Below are 23715 nucleotides of genomic sequence, written 5' to 3' on the forward strand. Positions count from 1 at the left end.
TTAAACAACTTTACACCTCAAATAATACACAATTTTTAATAGAAGAATTCATTTAATTACTTTGATAAAATTATACGCTTCATATGTCTGCTTTTAATCGCTCCAAAAAATGGCTCCATTCACTTCCCTTGTAAGTGCCTCACTGTAACCTCATTTTTTTATTTTTTAAAGAAAGCAAGGGATGAGTTAAAATATTTGTTTTTATTTGGTAATCAACATTATGCCACAAATACTGTTGATTTAGCTTAAATTGTATTGAATTCAGAATATTAATTTAAAGCCATTCTGTAGATAATCTCAAAAGATATTTAATTTATGAACCTTTGTCAGAGTTGATAAAATTTTTTATTTAATGCAAATGAAAACAAGGCTGTTTGTGAAAAAAGTCACATCTAAATTGCACAATCCATTTTTTGTTAATACATATTGTCAACGCTTTGTCAACTGAATGATCTACACCAAGGTGCACAACAGTACAGCCTATTGGGTGGACTGTTCTTCTGTTACTAACAGCATCGTTTTTATTTGCAGTACCTGAATAAGGTCTTATAGCCCCACTAATTGAAAATTACTGTGATAGTAACAGTTCAGTATCAAAAAATTGTATGAAAATGATTAATCTAGTTTACTAGTCATGTCGTTTTATTTTCCTTTAAAAATCTTAAAGCTGAAGTATATAATATCTACGCCACAAGCGCCCCCAAATGGAATTGAGAGAATAAACATTGTTTTCATAGAGGTTTCTTGAATTCTCTTTTTCCATCTGCCTTTGATCTCACAAACAGATAGTCCCACCCCACACTCACACTTTTAAGTTATGACTGACTTAACTAAGATAGTTAAGTCAATGTTGCTGTGTCAGGCAGTTGTGACAATCACACAAACAGAGAAATATTCTAGCGCCACAGAGACATAATGATTACAGTATTTGTAGAAATCATCCCAAGAATCGCATAATTATGGTTGTCTCTGCATATTATGCTGGAATAGGAGTAAGTACATAGAAAATAAAAAAGTTACAAACTTCAGCTTTAATATATAAACACCAATTTAAAACTTCATAAAAGATTTCATCCTCTCCTCCTGGATTTAGAACAGTCAATATTCAGGTCATGTTGTTTAAGATAATTGTATTTATTCGTCTTCCTCTTGACTGGTCAGCTGGCTCACTCTTGCTGAGGTTAGCAGGAACGCGATAGCTGTACAAAGCTCTCCAACAAAAGAAACAGAGGCCAGGACCAGAGACCAGCCAAAGTAAATGTCGATGTTCTTCAGGGTTTTGTGGCCAGAGATGTCCACAGCCTCTTTAAAGGCAGCAGCAGAGTAGGCCATGTAAACACAGATTCCAGCCAATGAGAGCACAGCTATAAAGAACAGAGCAGCAAGTTTATTATAGTTAACTGAAAACTGAAACTAAAACTGAAACAAAATTCCAAAAAATAATCTTGAAAAGGGATATCAAAATGTTAACTAGAATTTCCATTAATAATAAAACTAACTTGAAACTGTCCTGCATTGCTTCAAAACTAAAAAGAAATTAAAATGATCATTAAAAAAGAAAAGTGAAAATATTTCAATTTTCTTTTTTAATGCCTTGACTTGATTCACAAGAGAAGTTGTCCACACACTGAATAAAAAACAGACTAGAAAAAGTATCAAAAATATATAAATTTTAATTTTAGGCTTGCAATATTGCCATATGTTGCATCACAAACACGCCATATACAGGTAGCTTAATATCATAATCATTCAACCACTGAATGATTATGTTCTCCCTTTTGAGTGATAACATGTAAGGTTGTTGTTAGAAATGAGCAGTTCATGTGTGGATTCAATTGCACTGTCAAACAGGCCCGATAGTGCTTCATTGAGACTCTGTCAAACCATGCGGTCTATGAAATTAGCTATGTGAGCCTTGAGGCTCTGACACTTGTCCTAAAAAGAAGGATTAAGGACAGGCACCGGACTTTTCTTGTGTTTCTCTCTTCCTCTGGACGATTACGGCACCATAACGCATTTTTTCTCCATACCAATGATTGTGAACCTTATGCTTAATTTGCATTACTGTTCTCCCTGGGTCCCATCAGGAGATGACAAGGTTGATTTAGTGTGTATGTGTAATCGAGTAGGTCATGGTTTGTGTATGGAGGACCAAACATATCATAACTTATGTATGAGATTTCTATAGTTTCTGCTTAAGAAACCATTGTGTCATAATTTGTATACGGTGGCCAATTGGTATCAAAATTAATCTATTACAGTAAAGAAAGATTAAGGCTCAGTTTTCCACCATGGCTTGCGCTGGGGAACAAGCATTTAAAAAAAATTCTCTCATTCTGAATTCAGCCTCTGTTCTTCTTCATGTCCACACATTCTTCCCCATTCTTATGCTAGGGAAGATTGTTTATCTGGCAACTTCTGCTTTAAATACATTCAGAGTGAACCCTTTTTATACTTGCTTGATCTAATTTGACCTCTGTCCCCATTGCCAAGGTTCTCGGGACAGGCATAGATATATACAGTATATACATATAGATGTGCAATAAGCGTAAGTGTTCACAAATCACACTTTCATAAATGTCAAACTCTTCCCCCCATAATAAATGCTGGGGCCATTGTGACAAACCTGCTTGTCCCAAAAAGCATTTTCCCAAATTTGCATACACCCGTTCAAGACACCAGGAAAGGGGGGCCTAGGTAGCACAGGGAGAACTGACGCTGACTACCACCCCTGGAGTCGTGAGTTTGAATCCAGGGTGTGCTGAGTGACTCCAGTCACGTCTCCTATGCAACCAAATTGGCCCAGTTACTAGGGAGGGTAGAGTCACATGGGGTAACCTCCTTGTGGTCGTGATTAGTGGTTCTTGCTCTAAACGGGGCGCATGGTAAATTGTGCGTGGATGCTGCAGAGAATAGCATGAGCCTCCACATGGGGAGTCTCTTTTGTGACATGCACAGTGAGCCACGTGATAAGATGCTCGGATTGACGGTCTCAGAAGGGGAGGCAACTGAGACTTGTCCTCCGCCACCCTGATTGAGGTGAGTAACCGCGCCACCATGAGAATCTACTAAGTAGTGGGAATTGGGAATTCCAAACTGGGAGAAAAGGGGATAAGAAAACACCAGGAAAGAGCTTTTTTTCTGCAAACTTTCATGCTGTAAGCACACTTCAGGACAACAGACAAACATTGTTAAACCCCATTTAAGACACAAGGGCTTCCCTCCACTGTGCTGCGGATTGCTAGGTTGCCACCAAAAGTAAGCCAAGAGCACAAGCTAGTAGTTAATCATTGCGCTGCAACAGAGAATCAGGAATTAATTTCTCTGTCTGCCCGTCTGACCGCTTGGCAGCAGTTACAAGGCGTTCCAAATTGGGTACTCCAAATGAGAGAGAATGCGGTTTTTACAGTGTAATGTCTGCCAGGGGACTGGATTATGACAGTAGATTTGAAGGATGAAGGATTAAATTACATCATGGAACATGCGTTTTCTCAGGGTCGCCTTTGGGGGCAAAGCGTACCAATTTTGTCTTCTTCTTTTCGGACCTGCATTAGAACTTGGATGCAGCACTGACGCCTTTGAGGCTTCAAGGCATCCGCATTTTGAATTATTTTGACGATTGGTTGGTGTTAGTTCACTCAGAGAGTTTGGCCTGCCCAACATCAAGAGGTCGGTCTCAGTCACTTAAGAAGTCTACGACTTCTAGTAAAACTAGACAAGAGCATCTTGTTGCCGAGGCAACAGACTCTGTTTCTAGGGGTGGAGCTAGACTCACAAACAATGCAGGTGCACCTGTCTCCAGCTCTCTATCTTTACGCTAGCATCTAGCAATGTTCAAGTGCGACATATTCTCCCTGTGAGAACATTTCACATGATGTTGGGGTTTTTGATCGTGTCATCCACTGTCATCCCCTGGGCATGTTGCATGTGAGACCTTTTCAGTGCTGGATGAACTACATAAAGGGACTTTGAACCACTGAAGCATGCATTTTGTCCCGTCCCATCAGAGTGACACATGGGTGCTACCAAGCTCTGTTACCTTGAAAACGGATCCTTTCTCTGCGGATGGACATTCAATTTGAACAGATATGTTGCAGCAAATGTGTGACGCCTCTGTGGGTTGGAGCGCTGTGTATAAAAAAACCACCCAGCTCAGGGAGTATGGATACATCAGTGTGTGAATTGGAAAGATGTTGGTGTTGCTTTTGGCATTGAGGTTCTTCCTTCTGGAATTTTGGGGCAGTAATGTCCTCATCTGGTCGGTCAATGAACATTACATCCTCGTAGAACAAATCTGGAGGAAGTTCGGCAGAGCAGAAGTAGATCTGTTCATTTCGAGCAAGACATCACACTGTCCCCTCTGGTTTTCTCTCTCGTCCTCGGCACCACTGGACATTGATGCGCTGGCGCATCAGTGGCCGACAGCATGTCTTTATGCATTTCCACCGATCAACCTACTGCACTCGGTTCTGCAGAGTGTTCGGGAGGATCGTGTTCGGCTTCTGTTAGTGATGCCATATTGGCCATCTCAAGTGTGGTTTTCGACTCTTGCCTTTCTCCTGGAGAGAATGCATTGGAAAATTCCAGTTGAATGGAAATGTTGTCTCAGGCTCAAGGCAGCATTTGGCACCCCCGGCACGAGTTATGAAATTTTGGGTTTGGCCCCTCAACTGGGCCCTCTTTTGAATGATGGCTTATCCCTCGCTCTGGTTGATTCCATCTTAAATGCTAGAGCTTCATCAATGGGAAGGTTATTTACATTTAAATGGCATATTTTAACCTCTTGGTGTGCATGCAGTTTGCATGCCCTGATGATCAATCCCTTGCCTATGGTTTTTGCACCAGGGTTATGTAAGGTTGTGCTGAGAACTTGTTTGGGCTATTTTAAGTCATCACTACATACTTTTACTTGCAGTTTGTTATTTTGCTGTCCTTTTCTCCTCCATTGTAGTCGGAGGAGCATAAGAGGCTATATATGCTATGCCCTGTATGGGCTCTGTGGTTTTATGTTGATCATACTGGCCAATGGCTTAAATTAGAGAAGTTGTTTGTGTGTTTTGGTGGCCGCAACAGGGGTGTTTCTGTGTCTAAGCAAGACTGTCTCATTGGATTGTGGATGCAATTTCGAGTGCTTATGAGGTGCGTGGTTTGCCTTCACCTCAGGGTATTCAAGCCCATTCTATGAGGAGCATGGCATACTCATTGGCTAGAGGTACGTCTTGGAATACATTTGCATGGCGGCAGGATGGTCCTCCCTGTATACTTTTGTTAGATTTAATCATTTGGATGAGAGTTTGACTCTTGCTTCCCAAGTTCTCTCTGTTGGGTCAGGAGTAGTTTCTTGTTTTTTTTGTTTTTTTTAGCTCGTTTGTGCACTGCTTTAAACTTGCCACATGGGTTTAGAGAGTTAGCAGCTACTGTTTGCATGTGATATGGTATCTCATCCCAATTGCATTATTAAGCAGCATTGATGTTTCTTCGAAAGGGAACATTTCAGTTACAAACACAACCTTGGTTCCCAGAGATGGAACGAAACATTGTGTAGTAGACCATACTCTAGTTGGTGCATAGGTTCCTGTCTTTTGCAGAAAATCAGGCAATATGGCGCCAAGTGTCCACCTACATGGACTCCGTGACGTGGCTCCCTATGGTAGTTGCTTAAGTGCCATCAGCCAAGAAATTGGTGTGATTGTTAACAGGCTTCAGACCACATGATCCACTGACATAGTTCCAATTGCGTCACAACGCAACATCTCATTCCCTCTCAGGAATGAGATGGGAAATGAAAGAAGGGAATGAAAATGAGTCTTTTAAGCGCTTACAGGCCCTTCAAATACATTCGAACCAAGACGTTATTGTACTTGAAAGCAAATTTGTTTCGTCCTGATGAACATTTCACTTTGCAAAGCCCAAAACTTCTGAGAACCCTCATCATCATCAGAACCCATCAGATCATGCTGGTACAGAGGCTGATGAAGAATCACCATGAAATTCTGTAATTTACTAGCTGTGATCTGTAATCTGGTGACATTTATTGGTATGGATGCTTTGCAATGATTGCATGTTTTAAAATCAATCTGATTAAGTTCAGAGGGTCCATGTAGGGTTTAGTTGTTGCCAAGGTGTCTGATACAGTGCAATTAAAAATGCCTATGGGTACACAATGTGTCTTGTCCTTAAGGGACTTAAGGGGATTTCAAATGAACTGGTATTTTCTTTTGAATGGTGTTTTTCGAACTATATAACATTTTATATACTGTGTATATTCTTAATGTTCTTTTCTAACACTAGTTATCACATTTTCAAGCTAATCTGAGATTGAGAATTTATATTAATGAATTGATTAAATTAAAGTTTTTGAATAAAAGTATGACAGAATATAAAAAATACCCCTGGAAATCAAATCCAGATAAAAGTTATTTAAAATGGTATCCAGTTACAAGACGTAATATGTACACTTTTATTTACACATTTCACCTAAAATGGTGGTGTTGAATGGAAAAAAACAAGTTTGTGAACATGTTAAAGGTCAACTATTCAAATACAACACAAACAACAACAACAACAACAAACAAAACACTGCATATTAGAAAGAATGGGTGATCCTCACAGCCGAACAGAAGCAGCACTCCGGTCAGGAGCAGTAGCAGGTAGGCTCGTGCCAACATACCGATGAAGCCCAGCATCCCTCCAACAAACATCACAATCACGCTGAGAGGCAGCAGGACAATGAACATTCCTTGCATGTCTGGAGAGAGACATGGTTTACAAGTATCAGTAGGGAGCACTCAAAATCATGACCCAATGATGATATTAGTGGCATATAAAATGTTTGAAGGGAATGAAAATGAGTCTTTAAAGCGCTTACAGGCTCTTCAATGGCATGCACTGAATAAAAGTCGTAGATTACAGTTTCACAATTTATGTTTCTATAGATTTCGTCTTTTTTTCAATGTTTTGTCAGCTGAACAATCAAAATAAATTTAAACAATGTTCAATCTATTGAAGAAACTACAGCTCTATTTTCCTGACTGTTCAATGCATAAAGAAGTCTTATCCAATTTTCATGAAAGTGCTAATTCTATGCTAAAATTTTCAAGCCAGCACAAACCTCAAGTACATATGGTAACACATAAAAACCTATATCAAATATACATTACAAAACAATTTACAATGTGAGAAGCAAACAAAGCGTCCCGTAACATGGTCAAGACCGCTGGTGAGACAGGCCGATAAAGAACACATATATCATGGTCCGGAGGCAGGAGGATACACAAACATCCTCTGTAGTATCCACTGAGTAATTTCACTGCTGGAATGATGACAGACAAAACAGGGAAAGAGTTCACATCACAAGGATGCAGTAATTGCACAAAGAAACGTAAGACACAAAGGTCCATATTTCTATTCTTCTATGCATTGCATACAGCCCATTTACACACCCAAAATCTTCTGAATGGGCTGTCTTCATTTCTACTGACGTTCCTTGACAGGGAATGGACTATATAATAGGATGCAGAAGAGAAACCTCATATTTTAATTACACTTGACCTAGCCCATTAGCACTTTGCACACGTTTTCACCAACCCACTTGCGCCTAGATTTAGTGCATGCTTGCACGAAAATATCAAAAGTTCACGGTCATACCCACTGACTTTTCACATATGATGTATCATAGTGCTGTGCTTAAGGCATAGTGTTGTTAAAATAGGGCCTCATAAGTCTATCCCTCTTGTTCCGTATATGTCTCTCACTCAAATTTGGGTTGATGTAGTGACACTAGGGGTCGAACTTGGGAGCCCCAATCACCTGAAAATTGTTGAGTGGAATTTGCATGCCACTCCCCTATGGGTATATACAGGTATAAAAGGTGCTGGCTTGCATTTACTCAGATTTGTCCTTCGGAGCCGATCAGTGTGAAAGCTATTCCACTGGTGTTCCTTTCACCTCTGCGAGGGGTTAGGCTGTTGGATATACAGCAGATTTTACAGCAGGTTCTCCCTTCTCGCAAAGTGCAGAGAACACCCATAAGCACTTCATAAGCCACACTAAAAGAGTTTATTTTTCTAAAAGAGTAAGCACTGGCAGAAAGCATCTTTTTAAAGATGCCTTTCCGTTTGTGCAGTTCCTTGTGCATGTGCATGCTTCTGATGGCCATGATCATGGATGTTCTCACTGCGAGAACAAGACCATAGGAACATTGCGGTCATGGCTTTCTTTCTTTCATAGAGGGAAAGCCACTCCAGCCGCTCCCTGCCCTGGTCCTTCTACTTACATGCACAATGCCACGGCGGCTAGCACTGTGGCGATTTGGGGCTTCAATGGGAGCATTTCCGCCTGGTGAATCCCCACAGACCTCCCATTCCCCAGCATACTCGTTTCCTCCGGTCGGGTTAATGGATGAGTCAGGTGGTTTGCCCCAAGGTGAGCTTAATGTCTCATTCGTGTCTCAAGAAGTAGACAAGGTATAGATCACAGCATCAGAGAGCAGGCTTTTACAGTCTGACGACCGTCTGATGTGATCACCCAGTCAGAGGCCGACGCGGAGCTGATGGCCATGCTTGCCCAGGCAGCCACAAGCACCGGGCTGCAGTGGAACCCTCCACCCTCCCCAGAGCATTCGCTGCATGGCTGGATGATTAGTTCCTGCGCTCAGAGCGTCACACACAAGCTGCGCTCTGCCCTAGTTCCTTTCTTCCCGGAGGTGCATGAGGAGCTCACGAATTTGTTGCGGGCACCTCTTACTGACTGTTCCCGTTTTGTGAGTCCCTCAGCTCTCACTACCCTCGATGGTGGGGTGACCAGAGGGATCGATGCAGGAGCTGAGATCAGCCTGTGTACACCTACGGCAGCAACACCGACTCCACCACAGCCCAAGATGATACCCCCCTCTACGCCTGGCACCAAGAATCCCAGGAGGGCTTAGCGGTATCCCTGAGACGGGCGACCCAGGGGTGAAGAGACCTGCTGTAAACCAGGGTTTGGTACTCAGACCACTCCGTCCCCTGGTGGAGGGCTGGGAGGAGAATCTTTTGTTCCCTTTATCTTTTGATTTCGCCGCTTGCCCAGAGGGCACCGGCACTTTCGTTTAAAAAAAAAAGAGCTGTTTCCTCATCCTGTGGGTCACACAATTGGTGTCTACGGCTGTCATTGTCATGCTCCTCGTGACAGCCACTCCCTTGCAAATTCCCCTGAGGAAGGACCTCTTTTCTCAGGGATGGGGCATGATTTGGCACCAGCATCCAGACCTCTGGAACCTCCATGTCTGGCCACTGGACAGGACGTGGTAGACCTAAGTGGGCTAACTCCAGCGGTGGTAGACACTATCACTCAGGCCAGAGCTTCCAGCTGCATGTCTTGAAATTGGTGTTCTTCACAGAGATGCACAGTCAGGTCGGTGCTTTTCTTTCTGCAGTACAGGTTAGAGGGGTGGCTGTCCCCCTCCACCTTAAAAATGTGTGTGGCCGCCATAGTGGCACAACACGATGCGGTAAATAGTAAGTCCTTGGGGAAGCATGACCTGATCGTCAGGTACTTTAGAGGTGCCAAGAGGTTGAATCCTCTTAGGCTGTGCCTCAGTTCCTCGTGGTACCTCTCTGTAGTCTTGCTGGGCCTACAGAAAGCCCTGTTTGAGCCCTGGAGTCAGTCGAGCTAAAAGCCTTCTCATTGAAGATGACCCTCCTGACTGCGCTCACTTCCATCTAGAGGGTTGGGGACCTGCAGGCGTTCTCAGGCCTAGAGTTTGGTCCGACATACTCTCAAGTAATCCTGAGACCCTGGCCCGGCTATGTGCCCAAGGTTCCACTACTCCTTTTAGGGATCAAGTGGTGAATTTGCAAACGCTTCCCCGGGAGGAGGCAGACCCATCCTTGTCGTTGCTGTGTCTGGTATGTGCCTTGCATGTTTACTTGGACCGCACAGAGAGCTTTAGATGCTCTGAGCAGCTCTTTGTCTGTTTTGGGGGACAGCAGAAGGGGAAGGCTGTCTCCAAACAGAGGATTACCCACTGGATTGTGGATGCCATTTCTTTGGCATTCCAGGCCCAGGGCACGTGCCCCCTGGGAGTATGAGCGTAAACCACTAGGAGTGTGGCATCCTCCTGGGACTTGGCGAATGGTGTATCTCTAACAGACATATGTAGAGCAGCATGCTGGGATACCATTGCGAGATTTTACAATCTCCAGGTTGAGCCAGTTTCGTCCCATGTGTTAGCGGGTATGAACAGGTAAATATGTGGGCAGCTGGCTGGGTGTACCGCTTGCAATCAGCGCCTTTCCCCTACCTGATGGGATAATGTGTGCTTTTTCGTCCACGAGAGTTCCCGGGACCGGCGAACCCTGGATGTCTTTCCTCCCCCAGCACCCTGCAGTAGGAGAATTCGGCAGAGGAATTCGATGCCAGGCCCAGAACTCATGAAGTATGCCCTGTCAGGTCAGCCCCTGTATTTCAGATAGGTGCTCCATATGTGGTGGTTCCCTTCCGGTAATACCAGAGCTCTGCTCTGCCACCAGTCGCTGCGCTTGTAGAGCTCCTCCCTTCCAGATAGAACCTACCGCGGATCTCCTTTCCATTTGTGGTACTACCCCATTGGTAAGTCCATGTGATGTGTTCTCCACATATTAACCTCCCTTTGGGTAGAATGTGGTCTCCACTGTGTCCTTTTCTCCATGGGGAAAAGAGCATCTTCCCCGGTGCGAATAAATCTTGGTCCCAGCTAAGTGAATTTTCATTTTCAAAAAACAAAAAGAGAGAGTAGGTTGAAATAGATGATGCAACCTTTTCCCATTGTAAGTACTTCTTTCTTCCTTTGGAGTACGAGGGACTATGCGACTTATGTGGGGCATTGGGAAGGTTACGATGGGGCTGTGTGCACTTGTCACCAGGCACATGGTGCATCTGCACCGCAGATCCACGTAACATAGTTCAGCTGGTTTTGGCATTTTTTATAGGGACCCCTAGTGTCACAACATTGACACAAAGTCGAGTGAGTCACAGATAGGGAACGTCTTGGTTACTGTTGTAACCTCTGTACCCTGATGGAGGGAATGAGACGTTGTGTCCCTCTTGCCACAACACTGAACTACCCGCTGAAATGGCTGGAACTCTGTCTCGGCTCCTCAGCATAAACCTGAATGAGTGAATGCAAACCGGCACCTTTTATACCCGTATGTCCATTGGAGTGGCATGCAAATTCCACTCACCAATTTTTATTGGCCTTTCCTCAAATATCAGAGGTGATTGGGGCTCCCAAGTTCAACCCCTAGTGTCACTACATCGACACAAAGTCTTGTTCCCTCCATCAGGGAACAGAGGTTACAACAGTAATCGAGACATTTTTATTCCTGAAAAAGGTCTATTTTCCAGTATGTTGCTGTTTGTGGATGTGACATAATTTACTAATTAAGTGGATAGTTCACACAAAAATTCTGGCATCATTTACTCACATTCAGTTAATTCCAAACATGAAGAAAGTATGTCTTTCTTGCTTCCATGATACAATGAAAGTGGTTGTGGACCAGGGACTGTATAATAGCTTAACGTGAGGAATAGACTGAAATTTAAGTTGTTATTCACTGAAAATCTTGCCTTGCTTGACAACTGTGGTTCAGACCATTCACTTGCATTGACTGGAGAAGAGCTGCTTGGACATTCTGCTATAAATAACTCTTTTTCTTTCCCAAGTAAGAAATAAGGCTATACAGTATGGGTTTGACACAAAGGTAACTGCTGTCAAAATTTTATTTTGGGTGAACTATTCCCCAATTTCCTTATTCTGTTGGGCTCTTCTGTGAAAACTTGGAATGTATAGTATATTGTGTAGTTTATTCCATTGAATTGAAAAGAAAATAACAAAGCTAATCAGCCTCATTTCAAGTGGTAAAATGTAGCAAAGAGCTTCATTTAGTGTTGTTTGTTTCCCATTGTGTTGACCATGATGACAGATATTGTATAAAATAGCAATTTGTGCCAGATGGTTTTCCCAGCTGCATTCAGCTGCTGGTACATTTGACAGACAGAAATATTTTCACAGTTTGGATATTAAAACTGTGAGGTCATGTTTGAATGTATTTATGCCAGAATGTACCACAGACTTTCTAACCAGTGGAGTCATAATGAACTATTCATACAGTATGTTCTTTGAGCTGTCTGGCCCTGGTAATAACAATTAGCCTATCATTATTAAAGGACACAGCTGCGAGCCAGTCGGGGCGACCCAGGTGAATGAATGTGAAAAGCTATTTTGGCTTCCTTTGTGTAGGTTGTGGTGGTTAAAGCTCTTGAAAATGTCTAAGTGCTGCACTATTCCCTTTGTTAGGTTGCGGGGAGTTCGACAGGACGAACAGAAATCTACAGTACCTCTTGTAAGCATTGAGACACAAGAAATTCCTTGGGTGCATACTTTAATTGGTGCATGACATTAAGTGTACCTGTCATATATTAGGGAGACTGTGGCTAGTTGTCTAATTTTTTACTCTAGTGAAAATGTATCAGGGTGAGTGTAATTTTGAAGGTCAACTTCTGTATAGATACAGTGCATACAGTATATTAAAATCTTGGCTACAAATAAGCAATGAACATTTAAACTGTTATTGCCCAGGAATAAAGTTATCAACAAGAACTCAACAAGTTGCCATGTAAAATCCTCGGCCGATTTCTCTTCCCAGTCCAGCCCTGCACACTACAGTATATAGGGTAATCTGTCACAGCGGGAATCTGTCATTAAATAGCCTAGTACATATTTTCCTATCATACATTTGCATATTATATTGTAAAATGTAAACAGTAACACAATTAAAAAGCACAAAACAATTTTGTATAAAAAAAAATCATGATAACATACAAAAATTACAAACCATTGTTTTTAACCGACAAATATTGTAATTAATCAGTTAATACAAAAACATTACACTTAAAACATGATGTCTTGGCCCAACCTTTCTTTTTTTTTTATTACTCCTGTACTGGGTACAGGAGTACCCAGTACAGGAGTTACTGTACTGGTTACGGATGTAACCTCCGTTCTCTGATGGAGGGAATGAGATGTTGTTTCAAAGAAGCGACACTAGGGGTCTCTCTTGAGTGCCGAATATACCTCTGATCTATGAAAAAAGGCCAATGAGAAGTTGGCAGACAGAATTTGCATGTCCTGCCCCCGGACATAATGGTATAAAGGCGGGGAAATACGTCTGTTTCATTCAGGATTTTTCTGAGGAGCTGGAAATGGTCCGGCCACAACAGTGGCTTGGCTCAGCGACGTGGCCGGGAGGACACAACATCTCGTTCCCTCCATTAGGGAACGGAGGATACATTCCCCGTCTGTCGCTCACTTCGATGTTGTCTCATAGATCACAAGGTATATTTTTTTCATAGATCGGAGGTATATTCGGCGCTCAAGAGAGACCCCTAGTGTCGCTTTTTCGACACAACGTCGAAGTGAGCGACAGACAGTGAACACAGTTTTCAGTTCAAATCTACCTTCATTATGTAGTTGAGCCTTGCCTTATTGTATCCCAGTGTGGTTCATTGTGTTCCATTGTTAACCCAACAGCTTTTATAAAAATATGATGATATTGGAATTTAAGTTGATTGCACATTTGAACAAAACTCTCTAGTTACTTAGACAGCCCTTGAGACAACGTGTGACAACTAGTCTCCATCCCCTATTATAAAAGCACCACATTCAATTTACAAGCCCACAGATATCAATTAACCTTTATTCCTTTATGTCAGATACTCCTTGCTGTGTAAGAAGCTTGACACTTATAGTTATATAAGTTTAGTTATAGTTTCATGAAAACATACAACTTAATTGGTGTTTTGAAAAGTCTGAACTGGATCACACAGACTAGAAAAGTGGTGCAATGTGAATAATTAACACCTGGTTGGTGTTATAGAAGTGTGGAATACCAAACTGATATGCTATCTACATCCTCTCTTGTATATTTTTATACTGTTGCACATGCTTTTAAGCAGGACACACATGAGGTTGTATTGATTTGAGGGTATTAACGGAAAGAGGGATAATCGTTGTGCATCAGTAAAGCACTGAGATTAAAGGTGGTACAGCATGTTCAAGGTGATAAATTGTCTTTAATGGATGCAATATAGACTATAAAATGTTGCAAGGGATATAAATAAAAATGGAAACCAGACACAAATACACCGAAAATAACCCAATGGTATCCTAATATAAAAAACTACATTTTCTGAAATGTTAACAGATATGCATCTGTTGCACATGATAAGATAATGTCAATACCCCTTAATTTTGGAGGAAAATTGTTCATTTGGGGATTTTTGGGGTTCTTTTCATCTTCCAGTTTTAAAATCAAAACTGTTGTTAATAGTTAATTTATATCCTACAACTATACATTTATGTGCTAAAACTGTCAATCAAAACTGGTAATAACTGAAATGAGCTGAAACAGGGGTTTCATTACCTTTTAGATTGAGTTTTTACCCTACTGACAAATATTTGCTCTCATTTTGAGCATAAACAAAAAGTTTTATGTTTAAAACAAGAAAAAAAAGCACTTCAAAATATAGTATCTGAAAAAACATTCTTTATCTTAATAATCTAACACATGACAACAAGACTTGTGCTTTTTACATTTATTAAAAATGTTTAAACAGTTCATGGCATGTATTTCCATTTGGCATGTTCTCAATTCAAGGACAACCCATTTCTTGCCGCACCAGTTTACTGGTAATTAAAGTTGTTGAGATCCTTATTGACATGTTCAGAGACACAACAGGCAGCACAGACGAGCTGACATCCACAATTATGTCAAATATCAAACTATCATTTTACAATCAGTCCAGCTATTACTTGCATATCTGTGCTTGAGATTATTGCATTGGACATGTTCTTTTCAGTCACAATTCACCTGTATTTCTGTCACTATTCTGCTCTATTGATGTTACAAACCTTTCCAGAACAGCAATAACAGACACAAACATTTTAAACATCTACCATACAAATGCTGGTACAGAAGTCTGTGATATTATTCTACACATATAAGGTATATCTGTTCATGTTTATCCAGTTATTATCTTTAACACAAACAATCCACCACAGATTCCAGGGGAATGACATATTGAACTATCTTCAGGGGGGAAATTACCTAATCTCTGTGCAGTGAATGCTAATCAAAGCAACACAGAGGCAACCCAGACTTATTGAGTTTATTGTTCAAAGGAGATCAGAAACTAATGCAGTTTGAGCCAGCTGAGGTGTTTTGAATTTGAGATAATGTTTATTTTACAACCTTGCTACATTCTCTTGATGCTGTGCTCTCCAACAGGTGTCGAAGACATTTTAGGTATAGACAGAGCATGTTAAAATCACACAAAACAGTGAGCATTAATGTGTTTTTCATAAAAATATTTTTCATATAATGTCTGATTTAGTAGTTTTTTGTTAGGAGGCATATATGTTTTAACCCAAATTAGGTTTTTCTTATCTTCCTAATACTGTAAACAGTAATGTTGTCATTACCGGAAAAAAGTTGTCTTAAAGAAATATTCTAGGTTCATTACAAGTTAAGCTAATTTTACAACGTTTGTGATATAATGCTGATTACCACAACAATTGTATTTGACTCATCCCTCTTTTTCTTTAAAATAAGCAAAAAAATTTAAAAAACAATTTTTTAAAAAAAAAAAATAAGGGGGCAGCTAGGCTTACATTGTTTATTGGTAGAACACATGCCCTTGTTACAGCTGTTTCCTCCCTCTGATTGAAGAGTGTTGCCATGAGAATCCAAAGATAATAGGGCAATCTGAGGGTATTGTGTTAAGTTTCTTAACATAGGCATTGACATGATGGTATTCCAGCCTTGAAAACCCTGTTATTCTGGCAATGTATGAATATACATAAATTAAAATTTGAATGTATTATTGAATTGGTCAACCAGGTCTCTGTGCCTCTAGCTGTGTGATGCAAATCTGCACAGTTCTTGTAGGAAGCAATCAACATAAACATGTTCATAACTTATGAAACATTTGATGTAGAAAATAAATGAGAGAAAAAAATCGTTGAAACTTTTAAGTAAATTCATGGAGAGTTTTGTTTTCCTGCTGATTGTTAAAGTAATTTTAATAATCTGCCTTACTGCATTATTAGGATTTGCTGTGTTAGCACCTCAGCCATTCAAATTTGCTTGGAAAGAGTAGTTAATCTATTAAATGTTTAAATAGAACACATAATATATACATTTAAGTAAAAGCATTTTGCCTTTTTGATTATTTAATGGGCTTTCTGATTTCAGTTTCTGATTGAGATTCTTTGCAATGTAACTACAATCGTATGAAAAAATATTGGCAAAAAAGACCAAACATTGTATTTTCTGTGAGGTTCTTAATCAGCCTTTTCCAAAAATGTATCCTCACAATCCCTTAAATAAGTATGTAAAGAAAATTTGAGTGAACATTGAGCATGTATATCACTATATAATAAAACTAAGAGTTTCCTTAAGAAATAGACATGTATCAACAAGATTGTGCATCCCTCATTTAACTAAATATTTAAGAGACAAATCATGAAATAATATTATTTTAAGAATTGGGTTACATTTGCTGAGTGGAGCTCAGCTGAAACAAAAACAAGATCACGGACTATGAGGATGATATGAGAATGATATGACATACTGTATAGATCTTACTTAGTATCTGCCTTTGTGAATCTGATAAGTTTGTTGCTGCTCCAAAAGGATTCATAAATGGCCAGCACTGTTTATGAACTGTAAGAGAAAATAACTTCATCCATCCACATGAAAATCTCATGCACCAAAATAATGAATGCAAATTACATAGAATATAAACAACATGTAATGTGACTCACAGTTACAAGTCCTCCAGAGTCCAGAATGTGAGCTCAGAGACACAGATGAGCTGTTTTCCCTCTTAGAAGTGTCAATGATGTACCAAAAATCAGTTCCGATTGCCAAAACCTGACCTACAAAGCTTAGGACACCAAATGTGGCCACAAAACTGGCCAAACCAGTGAAAGTGACTTTCATTTTGTCTGACTGAAAATTCCTACAGGTTTTTACAGTGATACTCCTCTCTCAGTGTCTTGAACGTGCTCCTTTCACTCAGCTCTGCCCATCTGGAAGCCCTTGGATGGATGATGTGCCATTTATCCATTAACAGATGCAGGACAATTTTACCAAAAGAGGGCAGTATGGTCCACTTTCAAATGCTCACACTCCCTCAAAGTGATTGTCCGTGAACTGTGGCACAAATAAATAGCACTGGTGATTAAAAAGCACACAACATGATTAGATATAGTCAACATTGCTACAGATGCTATAATTACCCCACCTTCATTAGTATGCAAACTGTTGTTTGTTTATACCAAATTATTGCCAGATGGATGTTTGTATTAATTTAGTTAGTAAACAGCAATGCATCTTTCAGCTCTCACCTCCAGTCAGTTGTCAGGCAGTTGTTTGTTTTCCTTCTGTCACTCACTCGACATTGTGTCGAATGTGGTGACACAAGGGGTCTTTCTTTAGAGCCTCGCATACCTCTGAACTTTAGAGAAGGCCAATGAGAAATTGGCAGACAGAATTTGCATGTCCCGCCCCCGGACATACGGGTATAAAGGGAAGCGGGCGTGCCTCTGTCAGTCAGATTTTTTCTTCGGAGCCATGCGGTTGTGCAGCAGCAAGCTGAAGTTCACTACTATTTCACTCACCTCTGTTGGCAAAGCACTGCTGTTGGATCTACGGCGCATTACCAGCGGCTTTCTCCCTCTCTGCACGCTGTGCAGTCCACGCCCTTGGGCGCTTTGACAGTGCTTCTGTCTAAAAGAGTGTTTCTTCCTAAAAGAGTTTATTTCTCTAAAAGAGTTTAATTTTCACTCACCAAGGAGCAATACACAGAAGGCGTTGAACGTCCTTTTCAGGACACATCTTTTCAAAGATGCCTTTCTGCTTCTGTGTAGTTCCTGGATGTGGTCGAAATCTCTCCAAGACTGAAGGTCATAGACGCTGCCTCGTGTGCCTGGGTAGCGATCACACTGAGGCAGTGTTTGTGGATTGTTCATGTACTCACTGCGAGAACATGACCATGGCAGCGTTGCGGTCGTGGGCTTTCATTTCTCAAAGTGAATGCCACTTCAGCCGCCCCCCGCGTCGCTCCTTCTTCCCACGGATTTGAGGATGAGCAGGCTGATGATGGAGGCACACTCGCTTGCTTAGTTTGAGGGTAGTGCGGATCGCCTCACGACCAGCCTGCATTCTCCCTCAAGCCCCTGGAATTGGATGATGACGTTGCCGCTGCATCGGAGAGCATTCAGGCACCTGATCCTTCTTTCCCAGGGACAGGGCACCCTCTGGCAACCGCGCCAAGACCTCTGGAACCTCCACGTCTGGCCGCTGGATGGGACATGGAAGATCTGAGTGAACTTCCACCTGCAGTCATTGACACATTAAACCGAGCCCGGAGGCTGAATCCTCCCCGGCCAAGCCTGTTCCCCTCCTAGGATCTCTCAGGCTTTCAGAGACCCCCCTTCAAGCCGCTTGACTCAGTTGAGCTCAAGGCCCTCTCCTTGAAGACAGCCCTCCTGATAGTGCTTGCTTCCATCAAGAAGGTTGGGAACCTCACGTCATCCTGAGACCGCGACCGGGCTATGTGCCCAAGGTTCCTATGACCCCCTTCAGGGATCAGGTCATGAACCTGCAAGCTCTGCCCCGGGAGGAAACAAACCCAGCCTTTTTGTTGCTGTGCTTTGTGTATCTATTTGGACCACACGCAGAGCTTTACATTTACATTTACATTTACATTTACATTTACATTTATTCATTTGGCAGATGCTTTTATCCAAAGCGACTTACAAAAGAGGAAGAACATCAGCGAATCATCTTAGGGAGACAGTGGTACAAAAAGTGCCATATTACAAAGTTTCACTATCATCAGAATAGTATACAAAACAGATTTAAGTGCAATAAGAAATGTAAATAATTGTTTTTTTTTTTTAGTGACCGGTTAAGTGCGTTTGGAAAAGATGTGTTTTTAGCCGTTTTTTGAAGATAGAGAGTGAGTTAGCTTCCCAGATTGAGTTGGGAAGGCCATTCCACCACCGTGGTATGATGAAACTGAAAGTCCGGGAAAGTGTTTTGGTGCCTCTTTGTTTTGGTACGACAAGGCGACGTTCCTTAGCCGACCGCAGGCTTCTGGTGGGAACGTAGCTCTGCATAAATGTTTTTAGGTATGCTGGAGCAGACCCAGTGACTGTTTTATATGCCAGCATCAGGGCCTTGAATTTAATACGTGCATGAACCGGCAGCCAGTGGAGAGAGACAAAGAGTGGTGTAACATGTGCTCTCTTAGGTTCATTAAAGACCAGACGTGCTGCTGCATTCTGGATCATTTGGAGAGGTCTAATAGCACATGCAGGAAGGCCTGCAATGAGAGCGTTACAGTAGTCCAGTCTAGTTATGACAAGGGACTGAACGAGCAGTTGTGTGGCATGTACAGAAAGGAAGGGTCTTATCTTCTTGATATTGTAGAGTGTAAATCTACATGATCTTGCAGTTTTTGAAATGTGGTCTGTGAAATTTAGCTCATCATCAATGGTTACCCCTAGATTTCTTACCATTTTGGAAGGCGAAACTGTAGTTGGACTCAGCTGCACGGTGATGTTGCGTTCAACAGCCGGGTTGGCTGGAAAGACAAGGAGTTCGGTCTTGGCAGGGTTGAGTTGAAGGTGGTGTTCCTTCATACAGGCTGAGATGTCTGCCAGCGATTCGAGCGGTCACTGTGGTGTCGTTGGACTGGAAAGACAAGTAGAGTTGTGTGTCATCAGCGTAGCAGTGGTAAGAGAAACCATGTGACTGGATGATGGGTCCCAGTGATGTTGTGTATATGGAGAAGAGAAGTGGCCCAAGCACTGATCCCTGAGGTATCCCAGTAAGTAACTGGTGTGGCTTGGATACTTCCCCTCTCCATGCTACCTCAAAGGACCTTTCTGAGAGATAAGAGTTGAACCAGTCAAGCACAGTTCCAGTGATACCCAGTTTAGAGAGGGTGGAGAGAAGGATCTGATGGTTGACTGTGTCAAAGGCAGCAGAAAGGTCCTGCAGAATCAGAACGGATGATCTGGATTCAGCTTTCGCCTGTCTCAGCGACTCGATGACAGACAGCAGGGCAGTCTCAGTGGAGTGTCCACTTTTGAAGCCTGATTGATTGTCATCCAGCAGCTTGTTCTGTGAGAGATAGGCGGAGATCTGATTGAAAACTGCCCTTTCAAGTGTTTTTTCCATGAATGGGATGAGAGAGACTGGTCTGTAGTGTTCTATCTGTGTGGGGTTAAGTGCAGGTTTTTTCAGCAGTGGGGTTACTCGAGCCTGCTTAAATGTATTGGGAAAAGTCCTTGCAAGAAGGGATGTGTTAATTATGTGTGTAAGTGCCGGTAGGATGGACGGAGAGATGGCCTGGAGAAGGTGTGATGGAATGGGGTCAAGGGAACAGGTTGTGGGATGGTTGGAGAGGAGGAGTTTTGAGACCTCGGTGTCAGTTAAAGGAGAGAACATAGGGAAAGATGGGTTGCATACAGGAGCCAGGTGTTTGACAGGGTGTGGTGCTGTGAATGTATTGCTGATGGCTGTAACCTTATCAGTAAAAAATGTGGCAAATATATCTGCTGTCAGTGATGTGTCAGGTGGTGGAGGGGGAGGGCAGAGAAGTGTGTTAAATGTTCTAAACAAGCTACGAGTGTCTATGGTGCTGTTGATCTTGGTCTGGTAATATGAAGTTTTTGCAGTTTTAACATTATTTGAAAAAGTTGCAAGCAGAAGCTGATATTTACCTAGATCACCTGGATCTTTAGATTTCCGCCATCTCCTCTCAGCTGCCCTGAGATCAGTCCGATGTTCACGAAGGACGTCAGACAGCCAGGGGCTGGGTGGTGTAGTCCGTGCTGGTCTAGAGGAGAGAGGACAGATGTTGTCTAGACAGGTTGTTAAAGTAGAGCTAAGTGTGTCTGTGGCAGTGTTTACATCAAGCATGGAAAATACATTTATTGTGGGAAGAGAGGCAGAGACATCAGTGGAAAGGCGAGAGGGTGAGAGGGAACGGAGGTTATGGCGAAAGGAAACCAAAGGTGGGGTCGGTTTTACAATGGATGGGAGAATCATGTTGAATTGAACAAAGTAGTGATCAGAGACATGTAAAGGTGTAACAAGAATATTAGAGGTGGTACAGTTACGTGTAAAAATGAGGTCCAGCTGGTTGCCCGACCTGTGAGTTGCTGTGGTGTGTAGTCTTTCCAAGTCAAATGAGGCTAGAAGAGTATTCAGTTCAATGGCCTGGGGTTTGTCTTGGTGTATGTTGAAATCACCAAGAAACACAAGTGGCCTGCCATCTTTACATGTTCTGAGCAGCTCTTTGTCTGCTTCGGTGGACGGCGGAAAGGGAACGCCATCTCCTACCAGACCCAGGCCATGCCTGCCCCCTTGCGGGTTCAAGCACAATCAACGAGAAGTGTGGCATCCTCGTGGGCACTGGCCAGCGGCACCTCCCTAGCAGACATCTGCAGAGCAGCGGGCTGTCAAGTCAAGTCAATTTTATTTGTATAGCACCTTTCACAACACACATCGTTTCAAAGCAGCTTTGCAGAATATCAGCATTAACGGACGATAAAACTGTAATGTCTATAAAGTCAATTAATCATCATTGTTTAATTTAGATAAAGTACTATTTTTAATAGTGTTTAAAAATAATTAAATGATAATTATAAGTATTAATAACCCCAGTGAGCAAGCTGTAAGCAACTGTGGCAAGGAACACAAAACTCCATAAGATGTAGATTAACGGAGAAAAATAACCTTGGGAGAAACCAGACTCACTGTGGGGGCCAGTTCCCGTCTGGCTAACATTATGAAAGTAATGTAAATATTAATTATGTATAGGTAAAATCATGGTTTAAAATTATTAAACTAAGTGTTACGGGTCAGTGATTAAACATTTAGTTTGAACTGTAAGATTAATGACCAAAATCTTTGAAGTCCATCTTGATTAATTGCAGAAGTTCACATAGATGCAATTGTCCTTGTTAATTGGCTGATGAAGGCTTTTGTTGGCAATAGTTAGTCTAAGCATTTCATTTCAAGATCGTAGTCCATAAATAGACCGAGGTGATGCAGGTTAGAGTTGGCATCATTTCATCCTCTGAAGTCCATCATAATAGACTGAAGTGATGTTTGGCTGGCACCGGCTGCATTTAGTCATCATCATTCTGCGACATGTAGCAGTGGAGTCCAACATGAAGCAGGAATGGTGCTGGATTCAGCCGGTTCTGGTGACCTCAGGATAGGAGTCCCGAGGTTGAGGCAGGGAAACAAATAAAAAGATGTAAGCGTAGATGCCATTCAATTTATTGCAGAGTTAGAGATCATGCTCAATGTTTCTGGTTTCTGGTTCCGGCAGACCCAACTAAAGCAGCCTAATTGTGGGTTGGAGGATAAATTAGGTGTATGCCTGGCTAAATAGATGAGTCTTTAGTCTAGACTTAAACTGAGAGAGTGTGTCTGCATCTCGAACAGTGTTTGGGAGACTATTCCATAGTTTAGGAGCCAAATATGAAAAGGATCTTCCTCCTTTAGTGGATTTTGATATTCTAGGAACTATTAATAGGCCAGAGTTTTGCGATCTTAATGAACGTGTTGGAATATAGCGTGGTAGAAGATCACTTAAGTACTGCAGAGCTAGACCATTCAAAGCTTTGTACGTAGTTAACAGAATTTTAAAATTAATACGGAATTTAACAGGTAGCCAATGTAACGATGATAAAATGGGGCTAATATGATCATATTTCTTGGTTCTCATCAGCACTCTGGCTGCTGCATTTTGAACCAATTGAAGTTTATTTATTGATCTTGCTGGACATCCTCCCAGTAATGCATTACAATAATCTAGTCTTGAGGTCATGAAAGCATGAATTAGTTTTTCGGCATCAGCAACCTAGAGCATATGCCTTAATTTAGCAATATTTCTTAGGTGTAAGAATGCTGTTCTACAAACATTTGTAATTTGATTTTCAAAGGACAGATTGGTATCAAATATAGGACAGATTGGTATCAAATATAACACAAGTTCTTCGCTGTTGAAGATGATGTAACAGTACATCCATCTAGAGTCAAATTATATTTTAGTTGCTTATTTTTAGAGTTTTTTGGTCCAATAATTAGAACCTCTGTTTTGTCAGAATTGAGTAGAAGGAAATTTCTGGCCATCCAATCTTTTATTTCATTGATACACTCTGCTAATTTTGAGAATTGTGAAATCTCATCAGGTTTTGAAGAAATTTGTGTATCGTCAGCATAGCAGTGGAAACTTATTCCACAATTCCTGATAATATCTCCCAGGGGAAGCATATACATGGAGAAAAGCAGAGGCCCTAAAACTGATCCCTGTGGCACTCCATATTTTACTATTGTTTGGTTTGATAATTCCTTATTTACATAGACAAAGTGGTAGCGGTCTGCTAAATATGACCTAAACCATGCTAATGCAACTCCACAAATTCCAACATAATTCTCCAGCCTATTCAAGAGAATGTCGTGATCTATCGTGTCGAATGCAGCACTAAGATCTAAAAGCACTAGAAGAGAAATGCAGCCGCGATCAGATGATAAGAGCAAGTAATTTGTAACTCTGATAAGTGCAGTCTCTGTACTGTGATGAGGCCTAAATCCTGATTGAAATTCT

General features: G+C 41.6%; 1 protein-coding gene across 1 annotated transcript; it reads right to left on the bottom strand.

Moving 5' to 3' along the window:
• Nucleotides 1–965: 965 nt before the first annotated feature.
• On the bottom strand, nucleotides 966–17027 carry LOC127647874 (transmembrane protein 114-like). The gene is made up of 4 exons (XM_052132391.1): nucleotides 16844–17027; nucleotides 16665–16742; nucleotides 6611–6748; nucleotides 966–1364 (listed from the first exon to the last, which is right to left on the bottom strand). Exons 1-4 carry the CDS (start codon nucleotides 17019–17021, stop codon nucleotides 1135–1137), a joined length of 624 nt encoding a protein of 207 aa, XP_051988351.1. The 5' UTR covers nucleotides 17022–17027; the 3' UTR covers nucleotides 966–1134.
• Between the last annotated feature and the right edge of the window lie 6688 nt (nucleotides 17028–23715).

Source organism: Xyrauchen texanus, chromosome 8 (genome assembly GCF_025860055.1).
Source record: "Xyrauchen texanus isolate HMW12.3.18 chromosome 8, RBS_HiC_50CHRs, whole genome shotgun sequence".
Lineage (NCBI taxonomy): Eukaryota > Metazoa > Chordata > Actinopteri > Cypriniformes > Catostomidae > Xyrauchen > Xyrauchen texanus.

Coding starts and splice junctions, on each gene's coding strand:
- LOC127647874 (XM_052132391.1), bottom strand. CDS start 17,021: ATGAAAGTCACTTTCACTGGTTTGGCCAGTTTTGTGGCCACATTTGGT. Junction 16,743..16,843: donor ACTCTGGAGGACTTGTAACT/GTGAGTCACATT, acceptor TTTCTCTTACAG/TTCATAAACAGTGCTGGCCA. Junction 1,365..6,610: donor AGTGCTGCTTCTGTTCGGCT/GTGAGGATCACC, acceptor TGTTCTTTATAG/CTGTGCTCTCATTGGCTGGA.